Below are 19,713 nucleotides of genomic sequence, written 5' to 3' on the forward strand. Positions count from 1 at the left end.
TAGTAAAACTTTTCTTAAACAAACTGTCTGTGTGTCGTATTTGGTGTGATTTGGTAAAGTGGTAAGTGATGTGGCATTGAATTTGGCAGATGGACACATTACTGGAACTGTAGTAGTGGAGTATAGTACAGTGCAGCTTAGTGTTTTTAAACAAACATCTTAAATTTATATAGTATGTCACACCTCTCAATTTCTTAACTGCTTTATCTTAAAAGAGCAAATATAGTAGCACAGGTAAAAATCCAAGAAATAGTCCCTAGTAGTAAAAAAAAAAAAAAAAAAGTATTTGTTTAAAGAAATAAGAGATAGGAATGGTTTGTTAGGAAAAAGCTATCAATTATTATTACTATCTTGGATCATCTGATGACTGAGTTTTTTAAATGTGGTAGATTTGGAGAGAATGCCAATTTATAAGGTACAGTCTATAATCTGACTTTCTCTGTTATGAGTTTATTTTCCTGTATAAAATTTTTGTCTTTTTCCTATCCAATGAAACCAATAGTAAATAATACTCATGTAGCCAGTAGTCAAAAAAGAGGTCCTAACACCCAATTACTTCTTTCCATTTCCACCGGACCCTGGCGCCTCGCATAAACCGAAGTCACAGTTTCTCAGGAGTAATGTGCTTTGTTTTTTGTTTGTTTTATTTTAATGTCAAAGAAGGTCAGAGTATCGGTGCTATGTTAGGTTCGTGTACTCCTCCCTCTGTCTTGCAAGTCCCCTCCCCCGCACCCCTCCTTGAAACAAAGGAGGCTGTAGATTCCACGAGAGCAGACGTGGTTTCTCATCCTTGCATCTTCCCCCAATTCCACACGTCCTCACACACAGTGCTGCACGCATTTAGTGCTCACATGTTTGCAAAGTGAGTGAGTGAGAGCTAAGCTGCCCATCATCAGGTCATTAACATCAGAGCAGTTGCTTTGCAATACCTGCTTTAGTAAGGTGGTCGCCTGGCTTGACAGAAAGTGACCTGTGCTCCCCCTTTGCAAAGCTGCCTCCTGAAACTGGGAGAGGGTATCTGCGGCTTATTCTCCATTCCAGTGGACCTTAGCCTGGAGACCACTCTGGAGGATTCCGCTGACCTTTCTTTTCTAGATCAAGAATCCCCAGGGGAAGGAAAGGAGTTGCATTCAAACCTCTGAGGGTGGTAGGTAATGTAATAATAAATGAACCGCCTGCTCACACGTCATCCTTTATTATTCTGTATGTCATTGACATCACTAAAGTGTGACTGACGTTAAATCTAGCTATAATTAAAACTGAAAAACATCTTAAAGTATATTTCTCCTTAATAATTCTTTTCATTTATTTAATCTTCTGATAAAAGTTTATTTTTATTTATTTGTTTCTTGTTTTTTTGAGACAAGGTCTCGTTCTTTTGCCTGGCTAGGTGCCATGGCGTCATTGTAGCTCACTGCAACCTCAAACTCCCAGGCTCAAGGGATTCTCACTGTGTTGCCCAGCCTGGTTTTAACTATTGAGCTCAAGTGATCCTCCCACCTTAGCCTCCCAAAGTACTGGGATTATAGCATGAACCACCACACCTGGCCTAAAAATTCATTTTTAGACAGTTTCCACTTTTCAGAGTCCTATAAGGACCTAGTAAAGCATGAATAATACTTTGTACTCATTTGAGTCCTTGCTACTAAATTTCTCTATGTAAAATCAGTTATAAGAATGATATAAAAATGTGCTTGTCACTCTTAGCGGACAAAACGTATCATGGATTTATAATCTAACATCACCAGAGACTATAGTACATATACCACCCGAAATAGGCCAAAGTGGTCCCCATCCTCATCTGTGCTAGCTTGAAGGGAGATAAACATCAATAACTGTAACCATTACACAGTGACCAACTGCAATCTGCACGTGTGTAGGTGTGAAGGGTTTTATGTTCCTTCCTCCCCAGAGCTGGAGTAAATGGTTTGATGATGGTACTCTCTAGGACTCCAGGCCTCCAATTCAGTTTCCAATAAGCCTTCAGGCCTGTTTGGCTCGGTGGTTCCCTTGGTCCTTAGCAGGCATTAGCCTCTGAGCTCTGCTAATTCTAGTTAAACCCCCCCCAAAAAGAGAGAGAGATGAAAAATATGGAAAAATAGCTTTTTTTTTTTTTGCTTACAAGTACGTGAGCAGACCTCTAAAATAAATGAATTAAACTTCTAGCCTAGAAGCAACATATACCAAAGGTAAAGTTCAGGTTCAAGCTGAATTTCTCACTTAAAGTAAACATGTCTAAGATGAAGCACAGAATAACCGGGAAACTCACAATCTCACTTCTCCACAGAGAAAAGTCAAGGCAATTGCAGCCTTCAGAGCTCCATGGGTCACATTCTAACAAGTTAGCAACTCACAGAATGACAGCTGTTCACAGCAAGATCAGCAATAATAGACCAATGACCCAAGGCTTCTGGTTCTTGTTCCAAAAAATACCAATAGGCAACAATTTCATGACTAGATTTCAGTATTTTCAGTTGAAAATATTTTCATAACTGAACATAAACTGAAAAATCTAATAATTTCTATCACTTTGGGATACTCTAAGGGTAGAATTATGACATTGTCTGTTCTGAGCTAACTTAGTAGTAACACACTCTGATAATGGCATGTGACATATAACCATCCTGTGCTCTAGCATCTGATAAATAGAGGGTGAATGTTGAACTCAGTTAATTAAGATGTTTACTTTCACTGGTGAGAAACCTGTAAGAAGTGTTTCAATAAAGAAACCTATACATAATGCTAGAAGGTTTCAAGATGTCACAAATTTAAAATTTCACAATTTTCTTCAATTAGCCCAAGCCTTTATTCCTTATGATTTTAAGTATTGACATCACAAAAGATGTATACTTTATAGATGCTACATGTAGAAATGAAAGTAATAATGGTAACAATTATAATAGCTCTACCTCTATAACTCTTAATTAGAAAGTTTGGAACTTAAGAAAAATTTTATATAAATCTTACTGTACTTTGTCAGCTCAAGAAAACCATTACCTGTAGTTGACCCTTGAACAACTCAGGGGTTAGTGGCACTGACCCCCCTGTGCCATCAAAAATTTGTATATAACTTTTGACTCCCCATAAATTTCACTACTCATAGCCTATTGTTGACCGGAAGCCTTACAGTCGATTAACATCATCGATTAACACATATTTTACATGTTATACATATTTTATACTGTATTCTTAAACTAGAGACAAGAAAATGTTAAGAACTATAAAGAATGATTTATTTACTGTTCATTAAATAAAAGTGGATCATCATAAAGGTCTTCATTCTCATCGCCTTTACGTTGAGTAGTCTGAGGAGGAAGAGGAAGTGGAAGGGTCTTGCTGTCTCCCATGGAGGAGGTGGAAGGGATGGCAGGAGAGGGAGGCACCCACGGTGTGACTGTTATTGAAAAAAACCCACGTTTAAGTGGACCTGCACAATTCCAATCTGTGTTGCTCAAGGGTTGACTATATACAGATGAATCTGAACTGTAGTCTTAAGAGTTGTCCCACCGAAAAAAATTATTTCAATTTAGTCTAAAGTTCTCAAATGGTGCCCATGTCTATGATCCATTAACACAAAAGAAAGAAAAAATGGAGGAAGACAATAAATGAAATTTTGAAACAGGGCACATTCTTGAGCAACGTTACCCTTAGCCTTTTCCTTTGACTATATATTCAACCTTTTTCTATGATTATATTACGAGAGAGAGAGAGAGAGAGAGAGAAAGCATTGCCCAAAGTTGTAAGCATTTAGAAATACTGAATTTGGCCTGGTTTTTGTTTAGATCTCAGGACAATTGCCTCAAGTAAATTCTATGGAAAACTTCCCAGTACTTAGGCATATGAGCTTTTCATCAAAGACGCCCATAATATAAAGGCACATGTACTTCTTTAGGGATGGTCACCTTTCTCTTTGCATGACTCATTCAGGAAATCATTAGGAAAATCATTTTAATCAACATGCCAAATGCCATGTTGGCCAGAGTGTTTCAGATGATAGATTTAATTTTTTTTTTTAATTTATGGTCATTGTATATTCTGCAACAAGCAAAGAGCACGATGGTTTTTTATCTCCTCACAGTGTTTCAGAGGATCTAGTGTGAACTGCCCATCTCTTATATTTGTAAGGGGGACCCAGGCTGCCCCTGGCCATACAGCAGGTACTGGGCTTTACCACTGGCCAGAAAAATACTGGCAAATTCACCAGCCAACAGCTTTCCTTACGAGGCTAAAAGGAAACAGTCTGAGAGCACTTTTCTGCCTTCGTTAAAAATGCAAACTGTCCTCTTTTGTCCTTTCCTATTCTTAGTCCCAATCTTCATGCATTCAGAAAAACTGGGGTTAAACCTTGCTGAACTCCCAAACCTTAATGCTTTGGTCTTTAGGATAGTGAGACCAAGCATGTGAACTCAGAGGAAAGACGTGGTGAGGACAGCTGGTGACCAACAAGCAAAGGCAATGATAGGAGAAAAGTAATGATGGGATTACCTTAAGTTTTGAAAGCATCTTTCTCAGGAAAGCCCCCAAGTCTGTATAGATACACAGTGTGTATTGTCTCTTACCCTCGGTGATTAAAAGACTCTTAAGATTGCCGGGAAGTGGCACTTTGCACAGACAACCGAGGACAGCAGAGAGGAAAGCGTCAGCAATTCAGATCAGAGACGAAAAGCTGACATCACAGTAAGAGGGAAAAGATAAACGTATGTAACTTTGGTGCTTCCTACATGTCCAAGTAACTCGGGGAGGCACTGCCGAGCACAGCGGGTGTCACCTAGGCTGCAGCGGGGTCACCTGGCGGGCTAGGCCGGGCACCGCCCCGGAGTCTCTGGCTCGGGAGGCCGGGCCGGCCTGAGAGTCTGCTTTCCCCGGGCTCCCAGGCGCCGCTGCTGCTGCAGGTCCGGTGAGGCCCTTCCGGGACTGAGCACGCCCAGGCCCGGCAGAGACAAACTAAGCGGCGCCGACAGCCTCGCTCAGCCGGGCGGCGCCAGGCTACGCCGCGCGCAGGCGCTCAGCCCGGCCGGCAGGTCTCGGCCGCGGTGGCGAGCGCCGCCTTGCGGCTGGCCCCGGCGGTGCAGTCGGGGCCGCAAGCCCGAGCGGCTGGCCGGGTGGGCGGGGCTAACCCGGACCAGCCTCCCGCCCCGCCCCCTAAGGTGGGCGGGTCGCGGAAGCTGCCGGGCTTTTTTTTTTTTTCCCCGGGCTGTGATTGGTTAGTGGTGCCCGTGCGTGGTGACGTTGGCCTGGACGGAAACATTCTGAGAGGAGCGCGGGAGCTGAGAAGCTGGCGGGTCGGGTACGCGCAGGGTAGGCCTCGAACGCACAGTTCCGCTGCTCTCGCTCTTCCAGGAGCTCCCGCGGGGAGCTCGGCGGCTTCCCCACAGCTTCCTGACCTCGCCCTGCCCCTCCGGAGTGTCGCTCTGCCTACCCGGGCCCGAGTGAGCGTCCGAGCGGGACCTCTGCGGGGGGGGGGGGGCGGGCCTGAGGGTTGGTGGCTCTGAGACTGTAGGAGAGCAGGAGGGATCCGCTCGCGGTGTCCCTCAGGCTCCGGGGTCTTCCCTGGGCCCCACCACCCACCTTCCTACGCCTTTGGGGTGACCGCCTGGTCTGATGTCGCCGGGCCTGGTGGCTCTGGGAAATGGGAAATGAGGCACTGACTAGTTCTAGCAGCTTTAAGTGCCTGCTATGAGTTAAGGACCGTGCTGAGTGCGGGGGCTACACAGGTCATTGTAGCCCCAGTACTTCGTGCCAGGCACTGAGCAGATAGATCCGCGATTGGGTTCATATTTGAACTGAAATGAACACAGGCACTGAAGGAAAGGATCTCTCAATAGAGGCAAATATGAATAGTTATCGTTTGGTGCGAGATAGGTGTACACTGTGGAAACAGAAGGGGCAGCCTGTTCGCGAAACTGATACCTGACCTAAGCCTGGAAGGAAGAGATAAAGCACTAAAAAACTAAAGTCTGTGGTTCTCCAACCACTGTCAACCGGCCTCTACCACCCCAGTAAACCTTTCCCTGCTCCTATTCTTGCAAACAAATGGAAAACACATTGCAGGCTAATTGCTTCTTTTATTCTCTTTAGGTTTCTGGTTTCAGGGAAGATGACAGAGGAACTGGATCTCATGGGACAGGACTCTGATGGGGGTAGTGAGGAGGTGGTCCTAACTCCTGCAGAGCTCATTGAAAGGCTGGAGCAGGTAAGCATTCCATGCAGAATCCCTTTTCCCCAATCTTAGCGTTTTTGTTTAGTCCATCAGTGTAAATGTCAGGGATCAGAAAATAAGGAAATGGAATTGAAGGCATATTCAAGAGAACAGGGACTGGATCTTAGCATCTACACAGATATAGGAAGTAACGGAGACATCCTCCATCAGAAACCTCAAAATATCAAACAGAATCCTCAAGTGGAGTCAGTAAGGTAAGGGACAGCTTTGGGCACATTTAGAACAACTCACAGAGCAAGGATCTGCTTGGTATTTGCAGGGACTGTAGAGGTGTGGTGAGACTCGTAAGTTCTATATCTTAGTCCCTGAAACATCTGCTGTTTCCCTGGACAATGCCTTGGTTAGCAAAAAGCTGCTGAAACACTTTCAAAGTCATATTCTGGTCATATTCTTCCTTTTCCTCCCGTCTGTTTTCTTGAGTAAGCCATTCTTTGTGTTTCCACTGCTTATCTAAAAGCATTTCTGAAGTATTTCTTTTCATAATAATAGCTATGATTTATCGAGCTTTTCCTGTGTGCCAGTAACTGTGTTAAGTTCTTTTGGAGCTCCGGTAATTTAGAAGTTCATACTATCTGGACTTAAGTCTCTCCGTGCCATTCCTCTATTGTATGACCTGTAGTTTGTAGTTCTGTAGTTTGTCTGAAGCCTTTCCTTGCCTGTAAAATGGAGATGATAATGGTAGCCACTTCTCGGTTGTTGTAATGATTGCGTGAGATAATGTATATAAAGTGCTCAGCATGTTGTCTGGTACATGATAAGCACTCACTAGTTATTAGTTGTTACTAGTATTAGTAATTATCCTGACTCTCTCTCATTAACTGCCCCTTTCCAGAACTCTCTCATGTTTGCTACTTTAGTATCCTTCATTCTTTACTGCCAAACATGCTATCATGAGCAACAAAACTGAAGAAAGATAATTTTTAAATTATATGATAATCCTTACTATTTAGCAGTGATTCTTAATGTATTTTTATATCGCAGACCTTTTTGAGAAGCTGGTGAAAATTCTGGTCCTTCTTCCCAGAATAGTGCACTTATGCAGAATTTCTGGGAGTTCACAGACCTCCTGAAATCTGCCCACAGACCTAGTCTGTGGAATGCAGTTGATGAACTCCTGCTTCATTAGGAAAGGGTTCATTAAACAAAAATCATAAAGCATAAAGGAAAAAAACAGGTACATTCAAGTACATTAAAATTAAGAATTTGTGTTTATACACCTTGATGAGAATAAAAAGAAAAGCCACCAAACTGGGAGAGGATATTTATAAAATATATAACTGACCAAAATAATTATCTGTAGTACATAAACAATCCTTACAGATTGCCCAGTAGGAAAATGAAGTCTTAACAGGCATCTCCCAGAAGAGGAAACCAGTATGGCCAATAAGCATATGAAAAAGATGTTCAGCCTTTTTAGTAATCAGGAAAATGAAAATTAAAGTCACAATGAGATGATGAGATATCATTTCATACCTGTCAGATTGACAGAAATGAAAAAGGTGAACAGTAGAAAGTATGAGAGGAATGTAGACTGTTTGTACACTTACAAAATGCATGGGGATATAAATAGGTACAATCACTTTAGAAAGTAATTTATTGTTTAGTAAAGTTGAAGGTACACGTACCTTGTGACCTAGTAATTCTACTCCCAGGTGCCTACCTAGAGAAAACTTTCATGTGTGCTCCAGGAGATGGGCACAGTATGTTCATAGCATTGCTTGCAAGACTTAAAAATGAAAATAACCCAGATAGCCACCAGCAATAGAATGAATTTTTAAAAATTATGATGTATACACAGTGGGGAAAAAAACAGCAGTGAAAATGAGTAAAACAGCTCCTGCAACAGCGTGGATAACAGGCCCATAATGTAGAACAGTAACAGCAATAAAATACAAGTTGCTTCTGCTAGTGGGTCACTGGGGGGGGGGGGGGAATACAAGTTGCCAAAGAAACAACGTATATAAAGTTCAAACTTGCATAACTATTGTTCAAGACATAGCTTGCCCACCTTGGGTGTTGGGGCGTTCTGGTGTGCTGCACACAGCTCACAATGGCAAGCTGTCCACCTTCTGGGACAGCCAAAGCCCTGGGCTGGTTGCTGTCCTGGGCGTCATCAGCCTTGGAAGGCAGCCTGAGGGTTTGGTGGACACTCTAGTGCAGTGCCCCGAGTTCAGCCGAGGAGGTGAGCTACCACCTGCACAGCCAGGTGCAGACTCTTGTGCTGTGCAGCACAGCCTAAGGGGCAGCCTGGCGGGGCCGCCGTGTGGGCCAGTGATGAGCACAGCTCCAGGAGCATATATAGGATACTCTTATGCCTGTAAAACATGATTTCAAAGTTACTACCTTACATGCCAAGTTTCGCATTATAATGATTGTTTTCGTTTACTGGGGCTGCAGAACAAAGGACCAAAGACTGGGTGTCTTAAACAATAGAAATTTATTTTCTCAATTCTGGCGGCAAGGTGCCCGCACAGTTGGTTTCTTCTGCGGCCTCTCTCCTTGGCCTGTAGGAGACGTCATCTCTCAGTGTCTCCCGTGGTCTCTCCCTGCATGTGCCTGTGTCCTAATCTCGTCTTCTTACGAGGACGCCAGTCATATTGGATTAGGGCCAGCCTGATTGCCTCATTTTACTTTAATTATCCCTTTAGAAACCCTATCTCCAAATACAGTCACATTCTGAGGTGCTGGGAGTTAGGTGCATTTTTGGAGGGGACACAATTCAGCCCATAACAATGATGAACAAATTGTCATTACAAATTTTGATCAGGGGCCTGGTGCAGTGGCTCACACCTGTAATGCCAGCACCTTGGGAGGCCAAAGGAGGAGGATTGCTTGAGGCCAAGAGTTCGAGACCAGCCTGAACAACATAGGGAGACTCTATCTCTACTAAAAAAACATTAGCCAATTAGCTGGGCGTGGTGTTGCATGCCTGTAATCCCAGCTACCCAAGAGGAGGCTGAGGCAGGAGAATCACTTGAGCCCAGGAGGTCAAGGCTGCAGTGCACTATGATGATACCACTGCACTCTATCCAGGACGACAGAGGGAGACCTTGTCTCTCAAAAAAAAAAAAAAAAAAACATTTTATCAGGAGACAGATATAGCCATTTCAAGCATAGAACCTGATTATTTTTTAGAAGACCATGGATTAATACAAGTTTCTCACTAAAAATTTTGAAAAGATTTTATTTGAACATTTTATATTAATATAAATTTCCCTCTAATGTTTTATATTTGATTATCATAAATTCATAATGTAAATGAATGATCTCCCCAAATCGCCATTCTACCCCAGTGTACCATATAAGCGCTATCATTTTCTTTGAATTTCCTCTCATAAAAAGGTTGGGAAGCATTATGTAGCGATATGAACAAATATAGTGAAACTATAAAGAAAATAAAACACTAAATTCAGGCCAATGATTACCTCTGAGGAGGAAAGGACACACAGGGACTTTTAAAATAATGGTAATATTCCTTAATGAAGTTGTGCACACACAAGTCTTTATATCATCGTTCTTCATGTTTAATGTGTATTTCATAAATATTGTTGTACCTATTCAATATTTAATAAAATCAGTTAAAAAGAAAAACTGCTTTCTAAGTCCTCCAGAAAATTTGATCTTTTCTCATTCTGTATTCAGGTTGCGTTTCTGGTTAACTTTATGTCTCTGCGACACTGTTAGAGATAGTTCAGGTACTTGAAAAACATTCATGACAGCAGCAACACCCAGTATTTAATGATGTGTCTTGGCGGGAACTGGAGAAGGAGAGACTCAAGGACGTCAGGAAAAAATCAGTCGAGCCCCACTGGCCTGTCATTCTAAGCTGTGCTAAAACTGAATTTCCTATAATTGAAAGATAAGCGTAGCTTTCCTTAGTCACCCATGGATATTTCAGCTCTCTAAGCCTTGGTAATCTCTGAAAGGGGCCGAGCAGCTGGGCCCGAGCCACACGGCGGAGATTTAGCCTGTTGCTCCAAAGCTGGGTGAGCGTCACTTGTGTTGTGGTCCCTTATGCTTTGGGATTGTGGTCCCTTATGCTTTGGGACTGTTAGTAAATTACCCAGTCTGTATGTTTTCATCCATAAGGTGAAGATCACTATAGCCATTTCCTCTCAGATATTATAATGATGAATGAAAGATTATTTGCAAAGCGCTGTGAGCTTCAGGAATGAGGAGGTGTGTGGTTTCAGGTAGTGTTACTTCATCTGTCAGCGTGTTGCGGAAATGGTGCCGGTGCCCCGGTGGGCAGTGGCGGGGAAGAAGTGTTAATAGAAACATGCTAATGCTACTTGGCAGAAGGTGCTAGTCAGACCCCAGGTGCGGTGCTCTCAGCAATAGGTGTCACACTGACTACTGAAGTGAGCAGTGAGTTTTCTTTTTTAATGTTGGTTGAATATAAGGTGTGAACATAGCGTCCCCACTAAAAGAACACGAGGAAAAGCAATTGTCAGTGTAGTTTATTTTCAAAGCATTTTCAGTATTTCCAACTGGGAGGCAGACAGTTTTCTTAGCCCAGGCTGTCTGTGGTTTTCATGGGGTGTGTACGGACTCACAGGGTTATGTTACTCCACTGTGAGTGATGCTCATTTTTTTTCGGCATTTGTCTTTTAGGCCTGGATGAATGAGAAGTTTGCCCCGGAGCTGCTGGAGAGCAAGTCTGAGATTGTGGAATGCGTCATGGAACAGCTAGAGCACATGGTAAGGGCCGCTGCTCTCAGGGTTACCAGGGAGGAGAAAGTTAAAAGCACCTGGTCAGCATCGTGAGAGGTTGTGATCTGAGAGCAAATCTGTTCTGTTTGGCTCAACCCAGTTTGTTTGTTTTTTTAATACTGAATTAGTCATCTGTATGTATGAAGCCTGAGAGGTCCTGTAAATGTCTGGATATCAGCCTCCCTGAAAACATCTGAAACCTGCGTCACTGGCCCACGTTTCTGCATGAGAACAGTCGACTGCGCAGGCCCCTGACCGCCGTCCTCCTCTCCGACCCTACCCGCTCGGCCCCCGCGGACATTTGAGTCTGTGGCCCTTGGCTTAGATGATCTGGGCTCAGCTCATTATCACCTGCAGAGTAGCTTTAAAATGCTGGTACTGTACAGGTTTCCAGCTGCTTTTTAGACCCATAAGACACTTCTGTGCTCCGTGTTATCTCCTTTGCAGTGAGGTTGGAGTTCTTCCGGGCCCTCTGGCTGAGCATATTCAGATTCTACTCAAATAGTTGTTTTCTAAAAGCAAGTGAGCACTGTTTGACCTTTATACAGTGAGACTGAAGTCACATATTGTTTATGTAATTAAAAAACTAAAAGCAACTGAGAACTCTCATAGAATGAATTTTTTTCATTTTCCTTCCACTGAAACATAGTCTTTGGGTCTCAGTGTTGCCAGTGAGGATGGTCCTTAGTCTTTAAACATGTTTTTTATAAGCTTTAGTTTCTCTTTTAATAGGAAGAAAATCTCAGGAGAGTTAAAAAGGAGGATCTGAAGGTCAGCATCCATCGGATGGAGATGGAGAGGATCCGCTATGTCCTCAGCAGCTACTTGCGGTGTAGACTCACGAAGGTGTGGCGTGGAGCTGCCTTAGGCACTGAGGCCGTATAGACCTAATGTCCCGGGGGAGGTTGGGTGGGGCCTGGGAGGGTCCAGGGCCTGACGATGCTGCTTGAGAGCCCAGTAGCAGTGTAGCTAAAGAGTGAGGAGGGCACGAGATTGTCCCGGGGAAGCACAGATGGCACCTGTGTTGCCCCACCCTGGGGACACCATACACAACTTCAGTCTGTTTATCTGCCACATGGACGGTGTCCCCTGGAGTTACAGCAGGGCAGTGCCAAGGGTAGAGTTGTTTGCATTGATTGAATAGGGAATAGTGACTGGAGGAGAACTGGTTCCAAAAATCATTTTGCACCTATCAAAAGGACAACGTCAGTGTCAAATGGACCAGGATGGCTTGGCATTCTCCCGAGCTCTGTGACCATCGAACTTACAAAAATGGAATCGTGAAACATCTTTATTTTGTATGATGTCTGTTTTAACCCTGGAAAATTCTTACTTCCTTGAAGTTTCTTTTCGTTTGGTTCCATTTGTCTCCTCAGTTATATAAGTAAAATACATTCTCTTTTCTGCACGAGAGTCCTTCAGATACCTGAAGACAGCTCGTAGGCCTCACTGAAGTCTTCTCTCAGCTACACATTTCAGCCATTTGAATACATTCACTGTCCTGATCTCTTCTCTAAAAGGGTTCTAGTTTGTCAGTATCCTTCTTAAATTATATTACCTGGACCTACACACAGTGTCCCGTTGTAGTTTGGCCACTTTTATGAAAAGCAGGATGATGATTTTCCATACTCTGGGTATTGAAGTGGGGGCAGTGCCGCCCTCGTCTCAGTAGCGTATGTGATGGGTGCGTCACGCTGAGTTCCCCCCGCACTCACCACTGACTGCAGCCCTCCTCGGTCCAGTTAGAGTTACCCCAGCCAGCCACCGTCCTGTGTTTACGCAGCTTGGTTTTTGACCCCTAAGTGCGGAGCTTGAAACGTATCCCTCTGAAGCTCTGTCTTTGTAGATTGGGCCTGGGCTCTGTTGCATAATGTATTAGCTCTCTCGTAATACTTTGTGTTATCAGCAATTTTGATAAACACATCGTCAAAAATCTTACCTGATTCATTAATCAGACCAGAGACTTCCCTACAGACTGATGTCCACCCTCTGAGTCAACATTTTGTGTTCAGCCATTTATGGATCTCCCAGTCTCTACTGTCCCCCAGCCCCAGGTTTGCAGACACAAGGGTTTGTGACACAAGGGTGTCACAGAGACATGGTCACACGTCTTAGAGCATGCCTCTCCACCCCGTCCCCAGCTACAGGCCACATGCCCTTTTCGGGGAGGTGGGGATTGGGGAAACCCCCATCATGTTAACCATGTCCTTTCCTTTGACAGATGTTTGCCTGATGGTTTTTATTTATCTGCACAGATAGAGAAGTTTTTCCCTCATATCCTTGAGAAGGAGAAAACCCGCCCTGAGGGGGAGCCTGCCGGCCTCTCTCCAGAAGAGTTTGCCTTCGCCAAAGAGTGAGTAAGCAGTGAGTGTGGGACCTGCCTTCTTCCCCTAGCTTGTGGGCCTGAGCCTTGGTGGCTCCACCCACGAAGCCTGTCTCAGCCCTGTCCACTGTGGTCTCATAGCCCTGGCCACTGCCACCGGCCAGTTGTGCCGCAGCAATTTGAATTTATGTCTTTCAGGTACATGGCTAACACGGAGAGCTACCTTAAAAATGTTGCCTTAAAGCATATGCCCCCTAACTTACAGAAGGTGGACCTCCTGCGGTCAGGTAAGTGGAACGTTCTCTCTTCAGACGTCCTCAGGAGCGTTGCTTACGTCCCGCACATCCTCAGCTGCCTCGGAGCAGCACGCCAGCCTCACTCCTTTTTTTTCCACAAATATAGAAAGCAAATACGTAGATAGTCAGAAAAAGGAAAAGAGGAAGGGTTCTGTTTTAAAAAAAATCATGAAGAGCAGACACAGAAATAGCTGTTGTAGCATGACTTTTGTGTTCTTCAGTTCGGTGGACTCTCAGGACTGCCACTGTAAACGGAGACTCTTGCGGATTTAGCCTCTCGTCCTCCCACAGCCGCCTGCTGAGCGCCGCCCCAGCTGGGCATTCCTGCGCCCTGGGCTGCAGAGCGCTCCGCCTTGCCCTGCTCCCGGGCCTGCAGTCTCTTCCTCGCAGATTCCTGGACGCACTGGAGGGGAGGGGAACCTCCAGTGAGTGCCGTTGGCTCAGTAAGGGCTCCTGATCTCTGTCGTGAGGAGTTTCTCTGGTTCTGGAAGGAGGCAGGATGGAGAGTGTGGGGAGAAAAAGCGACAGCAGCCGGGAAGGGAACCTCAGCCAAAGCCCCTGCCTCGGCCCTTCCCTCGCTGTCCCCTGAGGTCGGAGTGCCGAACGGCGCCTCGAGCACCTGGGCCCTCTGGCTCGTGGGTTAAAGTCCCTGTTCCTCAGTCTTGCGGTTTGCCACACCCAAGCAAGGCCTTGTCAGGCAGTATTTCTAGACCAAATTAAACAGCTCTCCAGGAGACTGGAATCCACCTTGCTCACCAGCTGAGCTGGGTGTGCTGCGCCCTCAAGCTCAAGTACAACTGAGCCCTGGAAATTCGCCTCTGCCCCAGCCTGGACTAGGGGCGGCGGCCACACTGTGCCCCCTGTGCTGGTGGAACAGCGTCTCAGTCCGGCGGGCTGCGCACAGCTCTGGAGGCCGGGAAGTCCAAGGTGACGGCATCAGCAGAGTCGGGTCTGGGAGAGCCTGTTCCTCATAGATGGCATCTTCTGTGTGTCCTCACACAGGGTCACTAATTCCATCCTCTGTGTGTCCTAATCTCTTCTTATAAGGACACTGGTCAGATTGGATTAGGGCCCGCCCTGATGGCCTCATTTTTGCTTGATTACCTCTTTTAAAGCCTTGTCTCCAAATGCAGCCCTATTCTGAGTTACTAGGAGTAGGGCTTCATTGCATGGATTTGGGGGGACACAATGTAGCCCGTAACCCCAGGAGCAAGCCAGACCCCTGCCAGTTCCATGGGACTCTTTGGAGGTGGTCATTTTGCTGAGCCTGCCTGTGGGAAACAAAAGGCCCAGTCCACTCCCGCCCCTGGTCAGCCACTTTGTACCGTGGAAGAGTGGGAATGGAGCCAGGGCCCTAACCATTTCCCAGTGCGTGCCCGTCGGGTGACTCAGTCAGCCCCGGGACTGCTGGTGGGCCGACATGTGGCTCCTGGAACGGGCCGGGCCACTGTCGCAGAGCTGCCACCTGGCGAAGGCCCACAGCTCCCCAAACACTCACCTGCGGCTTGTCCTGGATCCCTCCGGGGATCCAAGCCAGACTCCCGGAGTTGGAAGCTGCATGGTGGGACGAGCCTGCCCTCGTGGGATCAGGGGCTTCCTTGGTTGGCCCAGATGCCCCGAGTCCCCTGGGCCTCTGGAGCATCGGAGACCCCAGTGGCAGAGGTGGGGGGCGCATTGAAACCCAGGCTGCTACCAGTGAGGCTAGAGGACTCTGGTGACAGCAGGAGTTTCTTGGGCAGGCTCAGAGCCCTAGAGCAGCCTAGGGGACCCTCGTTAGACCCTTGGAGCCAGTTATCCTGAACCCCTTCCTATAGATCAGGGAGCCGAGGGTTCTCTAGGTACAGATGGGACTCCAGGGGGTGACGGGCTGTCACGGAGCAGCCTAGCATGGGCCCTCACGAACTGAAACAGTTGGCTGCTGACAGCAGTTTCTGAACCTGTAATTAACCAGTGAGGGACCACATACAGTCTTAACCCTGTATTCCTCAGTCTGACGCATCCAGGGCTATCGCCATGTGACGCAGTCTTTCTAAGATTCTCTCCTACTCCGTCACGGGAAAGTTTTCCTAACCAGCTCCAGACAGCGTTCTCCTGAAACGCCATGCGTATTTCTACCTCGGCCCATGCATTTATCACTTCCCAGCCTCACTTCTCCCCTGTGAGTCCGCCCTTCCCTGCAGAGCCCACCACTGAGCCTCAGCCGCAGAGACCGTTGCACGCTGGGTCTTGTCCTCCAGAGTGTGAGTTCCCTGCACACAGCAGGTACTCACCGTCTGTTGAACACGTGGTCGCCAGAAGGAGCCAGGGCTCGCCTCATGTCAGCCCTCCCCAAATGCTTCTATGTCAGCGGTCCCTTAGTGTTCATTACCATTAATCCCAGCAACTTTTCCCATGTTGACCTTGGAAGCTAAGCCTTTTGTGACATTATTGTTTTTCTGTCAGTTCCCAAACCAGATCTAGATTCATATGTGTTTCTGAGAGTCAGAGAACGACAAGAAAACATACTGGTAGAACCAGAAACAGATGAGCAGAGGTGAGTTGTGTGTGTGTCCTCCGCAGTGGGAACATTCCTCCCAGTGGGGACCAGCCAAGCTCTGCAAATAAATCTTTCTTCCTCCTTTTCCAGGGACTATGTGATTGACCTGGAGGAGGGCTCACAGCACTTGATCCGATACAAAACCATCGCACCTCTGGTGGCCTCTGGAGCCGTGCAGCTAATTTGAAACTAAAAGTAGACAGGAATGAAGACACGGAAGCTTAGGGAAAGTATTGGAAACCCCTCGAATCGTTTTGTGCCGAGGACAATAAGAAAATAGCTCTCCTGAAATCACACTTTTCTTGGCAGTGCTGTGGATGACTCGGGCATTGACAAGGAGCTCGAGGCGGGGTCCTCCCTGCCGTGGTGGCCGGCGTCTGTCGCGCATGCTACGCAGATACACGGAGACTCGCACTCTGCACCTTTTCCCTTCATGTACTCACCGAGCTAAGGAGAGTAAAGCAGAGCTGGTTCATAAAAGGCCTCCCTGCCTATGATCAGGGCACTGTATTTAGCCCCAACCTGGTGCTAGTAGGAGAGTTCAGCTAACCTTTCTGATAGGAAGAGTGTAAATAGATGAAAGAAAACATCTGTGGCCTTCGTCTGATTGAACTAACCTTTGGGATCCTCTAATATTGGACTTAAAACCAATTTCTGTCATGCTTAACCGAAAATCACAACTAAACCAATAAACCATTATTAAATTGGGTTTGGTGGCAGAAGGCGCCTCCGGGCAGTTCTCAGCATGTAGTCTGATGACCCACGTTCTCCCGCTGTCCACCTGCGGCGCTCCTGGCTCCCGGGCAGCTTCGCCAAGCCGGCCTCCAGGCCATCTGGCCGTCCCTGGGCGATGTGGCTTCCGTGTTGTGACCTCTCGAGCCACTTTTCCCTTCTAAGCCCTTCGCTTTCTGAGGGAAATGGCTGGCGGGGATCCACTGTGAGACCTGAGGGAAGGTCACGTAGACAGTGAATGAGTCATCGCTCCTTGCAGAGGGAAGGCCAGCTGCAGCCCATCGTTCCCTGCTTGAGGAGCAGTCAGCAGATTTCTATGTACAAGATCCGGGCTGTGGGAGCGGTCGGAATAACGTTGCTGCTTTCCAAGAGAAATCAGAGGTGAAAGCAAGGGAGGCTTCATGCGTGGATAGAAGGATTTGGTACTCGTGCAGCGCCTGCCTTTTCTGAGTCTTCGCCCTCCTTGGCTGCTTGTTAAACAGCTGCATGTGAGCGTCAGTGCGCCGGGCACAGTGCGAGGCAGCCCCGCAGGACAATCACTGTCCCCACTCGGATGGAGTGAAAAGTGCTTTATAGAGGATTAGAACAGGGAGACTGCGTTAGTTCATTTTGCTTTATAAAGAAAATACCTGAGGCTGGGTGATCTATAAAGAGAGGTTTGTTCAGCTCAGGGTTCTGCAGGTTGTGGAAGAAGCATCTTGCCGGCGTCTGCTGGCGAGGGCTTCAGGGACCTTCCTATCCGGGCGGAAGGTGAGGGGGGAGCAGACATGTCACATGGTGAGAGAAGCAAAAAGGGAGGCGGGGTGCCAGGCTCCTTTGAACAACCAGCTCACCGTGAACCAATAAAGCGAGAACTCGCTCCTTATGGTGGGGAGGGCACCAAGCCATTCATGAGGGATCCGCCCCCATGACCCAAACACCTCCCACCAGGCCCCACCTCCAACACAGGGATCAGATTTCAGCATGAGATTGGAGGGGCCAAACATCCAAACCACATCAGTGACTTACCAGAGAGACTGGACTGGGGGTCTGGGAGGGCCTCACTGGAGAGACAACATTTAGACTGAGATCTGAGTAACGGGGAGGACATGCAGAGATCAAAAGGGCATTCCAGGTAGCAAAGACAGCTTGTGCAAAGGCCCTGAGGCAGAAGCAAGCTCTGCCTGCAGTCAGTATGGCTAGCGGTGCAGAGTAAGGTCACTTAGGCCCTTGTTAGCAAGGACCCCATTTGGTCCTGCAGCAGTCCTGAGACTAGGTTGGGCTAGTGTATGTAAATGGTGGAACCAAAGCAGATACTTAGTGGAAGTCTGAGATCAGAACACAAGTCTCCTTCCTCCCAGTCAGGCTCTCACTGTGTGCCAAGCAGCCAGAAAAGAAGAGACCGGGCTAGAATCAAGGACCAGAAAAATGAAAAATAGAACAGTGCTTAAGCCTCAGTGTGCATGCCAGCCACCCAGGGAGTGCCATAAGATGTGGATTCTGACTCGGGCCTGGAGTGGGGCTCACGGTTCTGCATTCCTGGGGATCCCCCAGGTTGTGCAGTTGCTGCCAGCCCGGGACACAGGGAGTGGCAGGGTCGTGTCCTCGTCTCCAGCGGCTCCCTGGGTGCCAGCTGCTCGGAAGCGTTTACGTTCTCTGCTAAAGCCACAGAATGGCTTGCTGCATTTCGTCACCTCTGCAAAAAAGACTGATTTAGACACGTCGTTTTTAAATCGAGGGGAAGTTGAATTTCAAAACCAAGTAGAAGGGAAATGATGTGGCTGGTCGACTTTGATTTTAACTTTGCAGTGATGGTGAGTATTTTGCTTTTTTGTTAAAAACTCACCACCGATGTGTGGCAGAACATTTCATCCAATACTGGCATCATCCTTGAGCATGAGCTTGTCCCTAGCAAGACAGCTGTTCCTGAGAGTGTTTGCAGGTCCGTGTGTGGGTTTTTCCCATCACAGTAACCACCTATCGGCGGTGTTTACTCTGCCCAGGACCCAGCAGCCAACGTGGCTTTAGTGCCTCCCTCAGATGCATCGAACTTCCTTCTGTGATGTGCAAGAGTTAACCTTGAAGTTTTCAAAGTATATTTTTAAGCAAACACGTTATATATAAATTCTTTATATAATGTTCTTTAAGTAATTTATCTTGGGAAGCCAAACATTCCAAACCATTGGAATTCTTTTTAAGAATTGATTTTTTAAATGTAGCTAATCAACTAGCTATGAAAGTACTCTCATATTGTCAAAAAAAAAAAAAAAAAACTTCGTTTTACAAAAAACAAAATAAGTAGTCTGTACTTATTTAACACATTTGGTTTCAAATACCTTGGCTGTTTCCAAAAAATTGGGTATTCCTTCCACAGCTGAAAAATAGCTACTTACTGGGAGAATTCAAGGAATATACGGGGGATTCTGAAGGCAATAATAATGTTTGCTGTTTACCAAGTGTTTACCAAGAATCAGGCTGTTCTCTAAGTAGATTAATTTGTAAATCTTACAACAACCCTATGCAAGGAAAAATCTGAGATTTTGGAATGGGCAAAAGAGATTATTTCAATGGAATGCTTGGGGCCTGTAGGGTATGTATGTACCCATGTCTTTGAATAGGTTATTTTACAACTCTGTAGAGGTACAAGTTGATTTATAGGAAACCTGTAATAATGTGAATATTTCCAGTCTTGCTATGCAAATGGTTCCTGTCCATGACAACACAAGTAAATTTTGTCCTGTTGAGAATAAAGTCAAATGCCCATTGAACAGGTTTGAACGTTTCTCTGGTTCTTTCATTAAATAATAAGTGAAATAAAATCTTTGGCACATGTTCCTTTCATATCTGTATGAGTCAATAGTACCTACCCTATAGGTGTTAATGAACAAATTTTAAATTTTGTATATGATTATTT

General features: G+C 46.2%; 1 protein-coding gene across 2 annotated transcripts; it reads left to right on the forward strand.

The window, feature by feature from the left end:
• Nucleotides 1–5,254: 5,254 nt before the first annotated feature.
• Nucleotides 5,255–16,808, forward strand: GINS4 (GINS complex subunit 4). 2 transcript variants are annotated; one of them, XM_069485290.1, is made up of 8 exons: nucleotides 5,255–5,287; nucleotides 6,079–6,193; nucleotides 10,835–10,921; nucleotides 11,666–11,779; nucleotides 13,189–13,286; nucleotides 13,455–13,543; nucleotides 15,995–16,085; nucleotides 16,179–16,808. In XM_069485290.1, the coding sequence occupies exons 2-8, from the start codon at nucleotides 6,098–6,100 to the stop codon at nucleotides 16,273–16,275; spliced, it is 672 nt and encodes a 223-aa protein (XP_069341391.1). In that variant the 5' UTR covers nucleotides 5,255–5,287; nucleotides 6,079–6,097; the 3' UTR covers nucleotides 16,276–16,808. The 2 variants fall into 2 exon arrangements, with proteins under 2 accessions (XP_069341391.1, XP_069341390.1); XM_069485289.1 differs by having other exon boundaries at nucleotides 5,274–5,298.
• The last annotated feature ends 2,905 nt before the right edge of the window (nucleotides 16,809–19,713 follow it).

Source organism: Eulemur rufifrons, chromosome 12 (assembly GCF_041146395.1).
Source record: "Eulemur rufifrons isolate Redbay chromosome 12, OSU_ERuf_1, whole genome shotgun sequence".
Taxonomy (NCBI): domain Eukaryota; kingdom Metazoa; phylum Chordata; class Mammalia; order Primates; family Lemuridae; genus Eulemur; species Eulemur rufifrons.

What these genes read in the sequence shown, in the direction of transcription:
- GINS4 (XM_069485290.1), top strand. Translation starts at nt 6,098, where the DNA reads ATGACAGAGGAACTGGATCTCATGGGACAGGACTCTGATGGGGGTAGT. An exon ending in GGTGGACCTCCTGCGGTCAG is followed by an intron (nt 13,544 to 15,994) that starts GTAAGTGGAACG and finishes TTTTTCTGTCAG; the next exon opens with TTCCCAAACCAGATCTAGAT. An exon ending in CCAGAAACAGATGAGCAGAG is followed by an intron (nt 16,086 to 16,178) that starts GTGAGTTGTGTG and finishes CTCCTTTTCCAG; the next exon opens with GGACTATGTGATTGACCTGG.